Consider the following 10360-nt stretch of genomic DNA (forward strand, 5'->3'; position numbering starts at 1 on the left):
ATCTATCTATCTATCTATCTATCTATCTATCTATCTACCTACCTACCTACCTACTTATCCATCCATCCATTATCTATCATCTATTCATCCATCCATTTATCCATCATCTATCCATCTGTCATTTATGTATTCATCCATCTGTCCATCCATCCATCATCTATTCATCATCATCTATCTATCCATCCATTCATCTGTTCCATCATCTATCCACCTATTATCTATCTACCTATCTATCTATCTATCTATCTATCTATCTATCTATCTATCTATCATCTACCAATCCATCTATCTATTCATCTATTGACTATCTATCTATCCATCTATCTATTTATCTATCTATCATCTAAAAAAACATGGACTCATGGGCTTAAACTCAAGTCCTTGTGTTTGCAAGACCAGTTTCTAGACAGGGCCACCTCCCCAGCCCTATTTTCTGGCATTGTAAGTTGATAAATAGTTTGCAGTATAGAACATATCTCTCCCTCTCAAGTAACAGAAAAAGATTTCTGACCCACCTCGCCTCCTGTAGAGGCTGGTCCAGCAGCCAAGGGGCTTTGCACATCTGGACCTGAGCAGAATTACTCCTGACATCAGAGTGAGGGCTGAGCCACTAGGGGAGGCTGAGGTGGGGGCTCTCTCCATTCTGTCCATGCTGTGGCTTTTCTTCCAAGTAAATGCTGAAAAAATATTTAGTTAATCCTAGCTGAAGGGAGGGAGAGCCAGACTTCCAGTTGTTCCCGGCATGGGTATCCATATGTCCCAGGGCAACCCTGGTAGCCTGGAAGCTCCATGCCACTACCCTGACCTGCAGTTCTCAAGAAGGGCTGGAGGAACCTGGGTGGACACTGTGCGGACAAATGTCATGATGTTTATTTGTGACCATGCTTTGAGTCACAGTGACTTGTAGGACAAGAAAAAGTGATGGTTGTGCAAGACTCACTTGTGCGTACAGGACCCTAGCCCATGGGCATATGTGGGAGCCAAGTTGCAGGAAGGAGACGGCCTGATGAAAGGAGCCACTGTCAGTTCAAGGAGCTCTCAGCTCCTCCCTCCCAGAGCCTGGAGCTTGGTCCTCCTCCAGCTCCTGGGGTAACTGCACAGTCCATTTGCTCTCGATTTTATGTTAATCGAAAGATTTAAAAAATTTCTCCTGACAAGCCAATTTATTGTTCTTTTAAAAATAATGATTTGGAGCCGGGCGTGGTGGTGCACACCTTTAATCCCAGCACTCAGGAGGCTGAGGCAGGGGGATTTCTGAGTTCGAGGCCAGCCTGGTCTACAAAGTGAGTTCCAGGACAGCCAGGGCTACACAGAGAAACCCTGTCTCGAAAAACCAAACCAAACCAAAACAAAAAAACAAAACAAAACAAAACAAAAATGATTGGGTTAAATGTTGGGGGAAAAACAAGCACACGGTTTGTTTCTCTTTACTGAAAAGGTTATTTTTGTTTCAGTAAGAGTAGAATTGTTTCCCCAGGGGTACTGGTGTGGGGACAGTGAGTGCCGATTTAGACTTAATATTTCTTACACTGATTAATTGATTAGTTGATTGATTGATTGACTGACTGACTGATCGGTGTGTGTATGAGGGCATTCAGATGCCATGATACATGCGCAGGGGTCAGAGGATGACCTGCTGGAGCCAGTTCCCTCCTTTCCTCCCACCACGAGAGTCCTAGGGAATGAGCTCAGATCGTCAGGCTCGGTGGAAGGAGCCCTCATGCTCTGAGTCATCTCAGTGTCCCCGTGTTTAGTATCTACAGAAAAGAGAAAAGTCTTCCATACAGGCACCTGTTTCAGAGACTGCATCGATCTGAGACTCGTCTATCCGCAGGGACATTCTGAGCATGGCGTCTGTCTCTCTAGGCTTTGGAAAGGAACTTTTTGAGTCGGACTTAGACCGAATCTCAGACCACCTGGAAGCTGCCATGGAGATGATTCCTGTTTTGAAAAAGGCGGACATCATCAATGTCGTCAACGGCCCTATCACCTACTCACCTGACATTCTGCCTATGGTGGGGCCCCATCAGGGGGTCAGGAACTACTGGGTGGCGATTGGCTTTGGGTGAGTAGCACCCTGAGGTTTGACATTTCTTGTAGAAGTGCTTATGGCTAATCTTGAATATCGGGCCCCAAAATGGAAAATGTGGAAGAGTCTGGGGGTGGGGGGTCAATGGTGAGTAAGGTAAGGAATGCAGGAAGGAACTAGTGTAATGGGCTGAGCACTTCAACGTTAAGGGTTAGCACACAGAGGGCAGTCATTTTCTGAAACTGTCGTCATGTGTTTCCTGTCAATTCCATTCTTCACATCTCCTTTCATGCCAAGAGGTCAATTTGCCCCAACCGGACAGGAATATTTTCATAACAGAATGTGACATATTCAAAAGATCAAATGGATAACATGGCTTACATATTTTCACTGTAAGTCCTGTTTGTCTAACGTGATTTACTTCTGTGTGACTCCCTCAGCTGCTTCCTACTTAAGATTCCGCTCCTTGCCCGTGCTTCATTTCTAATATTTGTCCCATTAATATGCTGAATACTGATGTCAAACTCACTACACCATCATATCACAGTTTCCAATACACTAGTTTTCTTCTCTATTCTCTTTGGCTGTTTGTTCAAATAATCTTTAATGATTGCCAGCTCCGTGCCAAGCCTCGAGCTACAAGTACAAACTGATAGCTTTTCTCCCTGAGAACTGGCCTGTCAATACACAAGGTACATTCATTTTTTCTAAAGGAGTGCAGTTGTGGAGAAAGCATTTTCCTTTCTGCCAAATTCCTCCCACGCTTCTTAGAACCAAGGCGCTGGCTGTTGGATTACTATAGTTGGGGTGCTGGAGTGCTTAGTTAGGATTTTTTTAAATGTGTGGTGGTGGGGATCAAACCCAGGGAGAGAATGGGGTTCTCCCAATTAGTATCAACTTCCTTTGATTCTCTCTCCATGATTTTCACCCCATTCAGTTTTCAAAAACCTCTTTTTTTTATGTTATCATAGATAAAACCATATTGAAAGGCTTCGTTAGATATGAATGGGCAGGTAGACCGGAAGTGGTCATTCTCATATCACAATCATATGAGAGGTTTAAAATATCTTTTTGTGGCTGAGGATACAGCTCAGTAGAGTGCTAGCTTAGCATGCAGAAAGGTTTGATCTCCAGTGTCCTATAAGCCAGGCATGGTGGTATATCCCTTTAATACCAAAGGTAGGGAGAGGGAGGCACAGGGAGATCAGAAGTTCTAGCCCACCCTCAGCTACATAGTCAGTCTGAGACCAGCCTGGGTTATGTAAGACCCGAAGCATTGTCTTGTAAAAATAGGAGGCAAACAGACCTTCCCTTCCAAGTGACCTTTTAGTTGCAAAGGACAGAGGCCATGTTCCTTTCCACCCTTCCCGCAGTACCCACTGTGTGCTGGCCTCTGATGGGATGCTTCTAAGCTGAAGGGCTTTGGCAGGGAGGCATCTCCTAAGAGAGTCAGCACTGCACTGAGCTGAGAAGAGGCGGGGCGGGTGCCTCCCACTGAGTTGCCTGTCAGTCAGGATAAAGTCAGCTCCTGAAGGCTGGTGAGCAAGCACCAACCACATCTTCTCTGGGGTCTGCCTCTTCCTAGCCTGCAGCCCTAGGCTAGCTGCAGGAGGTATGGAATCCCTTGAGACACTGTGAAAACAAACCAGCAACCAAGTGAGGCGCCTTTCATTTGCACGCCAGAACGTACACTGCCTTGTTTTTTAGGGAAAAACTGATTATTAAAACATAAAGAGGGCTGGTGAGATGGCTCAGTGGGTAAGAACTCCGACTGTTCTTCCAAAGGTCCAGAGTTCAAATCCCAGCAACCACATGGTGGCTCACAACCATCCGTAACAAGATCTGACTCCTTCTTCTGGAGTGTCTGAGGACAGTGTACTTACATATAATAAATAAATAAATCTTTAAAAAAAAAACAAACAAAAAAACAAAAAAAAAACCCATAAAGATTATATTGCCTGTGTGTCCCGAAGACCATAGGTGACGTCGGATCTGGTGCCCTGTAAGGTATTGGGATGTGTTTCACAACTTGGATGCACCGCATTTGTAACATCCGAAACATCTTTGTATCCAAAAGATACGGCATAATCCACGCTGGTGGGGTAGGGAGGTACCTCAGTGACTGGATCCTGCACGGAGAACCTCCTTTTGACCTGATAGAACTGGATCCCAATCGCTACGGCAAATGGACAACGACACAGTACACCGAGGCCAAAGCCCGAGAATCGTACGGGTTCAACAACATTGGTGATGTACTAGCTTGCTGTCATCTAGAGAGACCTGCAACCCCTCTCACTTTAGACACTCTCTTCTGTTCCCTGGGGCTGGCGGGGGATTGTAAACAGCACCATGCCTTAAGAAATGGCCAGGAGGGGCTGGAAAGATGGCTCAGTGGTTAAGAGCACCAACTGCTCTTCCGAAGGTCCTGAGTTCAAATCCCAGCAACCACATGGTAGCTCACAACCATCTGTAATTAGATCTGACTCCCTCTTCTGGAATGTCAGAAGACAGCTACAGTGTACTTACATATAATAAATAAATAAATAAATCTTAAAAAAAAAAAAGAAAAAGAAAAAGAAAAAAGAAATGGCCAGGAATGTGTTAACCATATATGGTTAATGTATTGGGTCCATCACTGAATATGTTACTGATTTTAAGCAGTCAATGTATTTTTATTTTACCCAAAAGCCATATATATGCTTTTGGGTTGTCAGCCCCACTGTTTCCACTCTTAAAAGCCCTCCAGTGTATTGAACCACTTCAGTTATAAACTATTAAAGCACTGGTATTCCCTTTGCAGTTGGTTATCCTAAAGAAGAGCGGTTTGCTGGGAGGCCAACCCAGAGAGTCAGTGGGCTCTACAACACCCTGAAATCCAAATGTTCCATGGGCTTCCATGCAGGCTGGGAACAGCCACACTGGTTCTACAAGCCCGGCCAGGACACTCAGTATAGGTAAGTGAATGTCTTAGCCGGCCTGTGGTTTTGATCAGGGGCTGCCATTGCAGGGGTAGACCGGAGAAGGACAGTAGGGGCACAGATTCCTCTCCATCATAACTGTGCCCCTCTCGGAGGAGCACCGAGTCTACTCTGGTATCCTTTACCTGCTTATAATGGAGGTAAATTCCTTAGGCCTGCCCAGGGGATACGGTCCAGTCTCAGTGACACCTGGTCTGCTTGGCAGCTACCAGGATCTCAGAGGAAACTTTATCAGCCTTACCTAAGTGCAACCATGGCTTTAATTGGCTGCTTAGGGGTTTCATGGCTTAGGGGTTCTGGACAAATTTCATGGCATTCAAATGCTGCGTGGAAAGGACTCAGAGCTCTAAAGCAGACAAGAGCACCTGCACTTGGGGTTAAACTAAACCACCAAGTATGCCACCAATACGGGCCTCTGAGTCCCTGTGAAGTGCTGCACGTCATGGCTGGACTTGGGGTTAATGGTGATGGTTTGTCCTAATGAGAACCCATAAACTAAGAAAACATGAACAGCAAATCTAGAAGCTACTTTACAGTTTCTGTCAACCTGTCACTTTGCTATTTTAAACAGGCTTTGGGACTAGAAAAATAGTTTAGTTGGTAAAGCACTTTGTCATGCAAATATGAGGACTTGAATCCAATTCCCAGTACCCATGTATAAAAGCAGGGCGCGTGTATAAAAGCAGGACAAGGGGGCATATGCCTGTAATCCCAATGCTGTGGAGGCGGAGACACATGGGTCCCTGGGCCTTGCTGGCCAGCCAGCCTAGCCTGTGGGTGAACCTTAGGCCAGCGAGAGACCCTGTCTTGGAAATAAGACAAGGTGAGCGGTTCCTGAGATATGGCATGGAGGTTGGCTGTGGCCTCAACATGTATAAGCACATATGTGCACATGCATCCACATATGAACATTCAAGCACAGGAAACAACAGGCTTTGAAGTCTACTTTAAATTCAGCTAAGTGGTGTAGAATACAGAGGTGGGGATGCTGTAGACGGGTTTGGCTCTAGAGGTATCTGGTCTAGAATGGTCGGAATGCTTATGATTCAGATAAATACTAGCTTGGTTTTTCATTTTGTGATGTTTAGATTTGGCTTAAGTTTCTTTAAAAAAAAATAGTTAAGCTACAGGAAAACTCAGCAGACTCAGCACTCTGTTCAGAAGCTAGGAACGCCATGTTAGAAGTTCATCTGCTAAAGTGGAGATGAATCAGTGGCCTTTATTCTAGACCTTATTCTGTCCAGCTACTGCAAAGGACCTAGAAGCCACACTGTGTCTTTTCTCTGAAGAGAGAAGGTGCTGGGCTAGACCATAGCTTATCTCAGGGGTGGGCTAGACCATTGCTTATCTCAGGAGTGGGCTAGACCACTGTTTATCTCAGGAGTGGGCTAGACCATTTCTTATCTCAGGGGTGGGCTAGACCATTGCTTATCTCAGGGGTGGGCTAGACCATTGCTTATCTCAGGGGTGGGCAAGACCACTGCTTATCTAAGGAGTGGGCTAGACCATTGCTTATCTCAGGGGTGGGCACCCCTGGAACCTGCCATGATGCCCAATCCCCTTTTAACAAGTGGAAGTGATTTGTATTCACAGTGCTGGCTAGATAGCTGTGTGTGCGACCGTGCACACACATGACATATACACACATGGACACACCCAGAGAGACATACACATGGGTACACACACAGAGACACAGGCACAGGTAGCGTGTGTACACACATATACAGATACACATGCACAACATTCATACACACTCCATTCTGGTTTAATGAGGCTTTACAGCTGGTATTTGAAAAATACTCTCCAGAGTCTGCAACCCGGCTCAAAACCCTGGACTGTTGCCTTCCACGCTGCCTCCCTACCAGAGTACCCATGCATTCTGCCTTACTTTTCTCACTAATTAACACTTCATTCACTATAAAATGGGTCAAATGGATAGATAAGTAAACCATAAAAGGTCAGATTCCGAAATGTGTATATGATTTACAGAACAGATTCGAGGGTGCCCCACCCCCAGCTCCAGAAGGCTTTCCTAGATGGGGGAAACGGATTAAAATATTCTCACTTTATATTTTATAATTTTTGGATAATGGATGGCAGTAAATATTGTGTTTCAGGCCAAGTTTCCGCCGCACAAACTGGTTTGAGCCGGTGGGCTCTGAGTACAAACAGGTTATGCAAAGAGTTGGTGTGATTGACCTGTCTCCATTTGGCAAGTTCAACATCAAAGGCCGAGATTCCACCCAACTTCTGGACCATCTCTTTGCAAATGTCATTCCCAAGGTAAATAGACAAGGTCCAGGATTCTGACCTGTTCCTTTTAAAAAAACCCAGACCCCACCTTCTTTGACTCCACTTATTCCAAGTGGATGCCAGAATGCTTCAAGGGACCAGGAGTGTGCAAACTAATCTCAACTGAAATTTCTGTTGAATAGATTGTTGTCTAGGAAACTGATGACTTCACTTAACGTGTCAATAAGATCTTAAAAGTTGGTTGTAGTTAAATGAGTGTGTTATTGGTTTTTTTAAATTATTACACCTATTTTATCTATGTGTGTCAGGCATGATGTAGAGGTCTGAGGACAACTTGCAAAAGTCTTTCTTTTTGACTTGTGGGTTCCAGGGATTGAATTTAGGCTTTGACCAAAAGTACCCTTACTTAAGGACCATCTTCCCAGCCCTGAAGTGTCATTTTTAGGACAAACAATTTTGTATGATAGTTTAATTGGAAAACTTAAATTAATTTTTTGTTTAGTTCATCCATTTGACATAACGGTAAATAGGTGAGGCTTTTCATGCTACACACAATTGACATGTGTGTGAAGACACTTAATTCATCCTCAAATTATTCTAAATTCTTTTGTGCAGGTGGGTTTTACAAACATAAGTCACATGTTGACGCCCAGAGGTCGAGTGTATGCTGAGCTGACTGTTTCCCAGCAGTCTCCTGGGGAGTTCCTGTTGATCACTGGCTCTGGGTCAGAACTTCATGACCTTAGGTAAGTGGACATCTGATGAAATATAATTCTGTACAGGTGACAGTGACTCAAACTCACACAGTTTTTCTTGTGCTAGAATTCTAGTTTCCTTTCTATTGCTGTGATGAAATGCTGTGACAAAAAGCAATTTAGGGGAGAAAGGCATAGATTTCAATTGACAGTTTCAGGTTACAGTCCATCACTGTGGGGAAGTCAAGGCAGGAACGGGAGCTTCAAGCAGCTGGTCATTCTACAGCTTCAGTCAGGAGCAGGAGAGATGAAGGCAGGCATGATGACTTGCTTAAACTCAGCTTGGTTTTTCCACTGTCACACAGTTGTGGATGCTCTTCGTGGGGAATGGCGCCGCCACCCATGGACCCCCTGTGTGGGGAATGGTGCCACCACATTGGGATGAGTCCTACTCCATACTCAAAATAACAAGGTGATTTGCTGTCTTAGGGTTTCCATTGCTGAGAAGAGACACCATGACCAAGGCAATTCTTTATTTGTTTGTTTTGTTTTGTTGAGACAGGGTCTCCCTGTATAGCCCTGGCTATCCTGGAACTCACTCTGTAGACCAGGCTGGCCTTGAACTCAGAAATCTTCCTGCCTGTGCCTCCCAAGTCCTGGGATTAAAGGCATGCACTACCACGCCTGGCTCAAGGCAATTCTTATAAAGGACAACATTTAATTGGGGCTGGCTTACAGTTTCAGAGGTTCAGTCCATTATCAAGACAGGAGCATGACAGTGCCTAGGCAGATGTGGGGCTGGAGGAGCCAGAAATTCTACAGCTCGATCCAAAGGCATACAGGAGAAGACTAGCTCCTGCATGGCTAGAGAAGGGTCTCAAAGTACACCCCCACAGTGACACACTTCCTCCAACAAGGCCACACCCACTCCAACAAGGTCACACCTCCTAATTGCGCCATTCCCTGGGCCAAGCATATTCAAACTGCCACAAGTGCCATCAAGGAAGATATTCAGTATCAACCTTTGCCTCTGCACACACTTACAACATGTGTACATATATGTTCACCCCATATACAACAAACACGTGCTAAATTTTGAAAGATTTTGCAAAGCATGAGTTGTCCTCATTTGCAGATGAGGAAACAGGTGTGGGTTAATGTTGCCTGCTAAAGTCAGCATGACTGATTAAAGCACCACATCAGATTTGCTTCAGCCAGCTAACCCCCTTAATCAGATTCTCCCTTTGGGATACCCTGTGCACGCCGCCTCACAGCTAGATTGCTGACCTGCCTTTGCTCAGACCTCCGGTCCACTGTAAGGTGTCCATCTTTTTAGTCTAGTATCCCGAAAGTGTGGGGGGTACTGCTATCTAATCAGGGTCTGACTCGGATTTCCACCTGAGTGGTAGAATTATGGAACTCTGACGCTCAAGCGCAGGGGTGTGGAGGTCACCTTAGCCACTGAGCCTCTTCTCATCTAGAGGAACACTGTGATAGACTCGCAGAACTCCAGGGACAGCTCAATAAATTATAGCCTGGCCTGAGCGTTGCCTTCCAAAAACTCATCAAGACTTAGAAATTGAGACTGGAGTTTTTCCTCTTTTCCGAGAGATTGTCAGAGCAATTATGCGTCCGGTGGCAGGCACATTATTAATGGCTAGCAGCACACGGATGCATCTTGTGTACAGGTATTGAAGCAAATTCAGGTTTAAATTAATTTTTGAAAATGGGACCATTAGTTTAAATGCAACAGAACCATCACTATTTATAACCGTGGCAAAGCTCATTTAAACTGCAAGATTCTCGTTACCTGGAAGAATTCCCTCCCAAGTCTTAAGTGGGCAATTTACATCCAGGGGACTCAGTTTCTTCAACCTTCAGAGTGAGATGGCTGCGTGCCCTGACCCTCTAGGGACTTTCTGATAATTCCAAACTTGAAGGAAGACTTCAGAGACATAGAATGGTAGAAACATGCATTATTCAAGCAACGTTTAACCAGGCTTATGACCCCAATGCAGATGGATTGAAGAAGCAGCCTTCAGAGGTGGATATGATGTGGAAATTCAAAACGTAACCGATGAGCTTGGGGTCCTGGGAGTTGCAGGGCCGTACGCGAGGAGAGTCCTTCAGAAGCTGACCTCAGAAGATCTCAGCGATGACGTCTTCAAGTTTCTTCAAACCAAGTCTTTAAAGATCTCGGACATTCCGGTCACTGCTATCAGGATTTCCTATACTGGTAAGAATGGGGAAACAAGCTAAAGTAAGGAAAGGCTACCAGAAATGGGACACACACACTCACACCCACTGCAGACTATCACATACTGTCACACCCTCACAGTGCATCTCACACACACATACACACACACACTCACAGTCACAATACATGCTTACACACACACACACAC

The 10360-nt window shown here is 45.1% G+C and overlaps 1 protein-coding gene across 1 annotated transcript in view; it reads left to right on the forward strand.

Moving 5' to 3' along the window:
* Dmgdh (dimethylglycine dehydrogenase) overlaps positions 1-10360 on the forward strand; it is a 78230-nt gene that overhangs the window by 28516 nt on the left and 39354 nt on the right. The window contains exons 8-13 of the mRNA XM_021208546.2: positions 1867-2065; positions 4107-4276; positions 4830-4983; positions 7125-7290; positions 7876-8006; positions 9974-10191. Of these exons, the coding sequence (XP_021064205.2) occupies positions 1867-2065; positions 4107-4276; positions 4830-4983; positions 7125-7290; positions 7876-8006; positions 9974-10191 (1038 nt within the window). The remainder of the gene's footprint in view (positions 1-1866; positions 2066-4106; positions 4277-4829; positions 4984-7124; positions 7291-7875; positions 8007-9973; positions 10192-10360) is intronic.

Source organism: Mus pahari, chromosome 11 (assembly GCF_900095145.1).
Source record: "Mus pahari chromosome 11, PAHARI_EIJ_v1.1, whole genome shotgun sequence".
In the NCBI taxonomy this organism is placed as follows: Eukaryota; Metazoa; Chordata; class Mammalia; order Rodentia; family Muridae; genus Mus; species Mus pahari.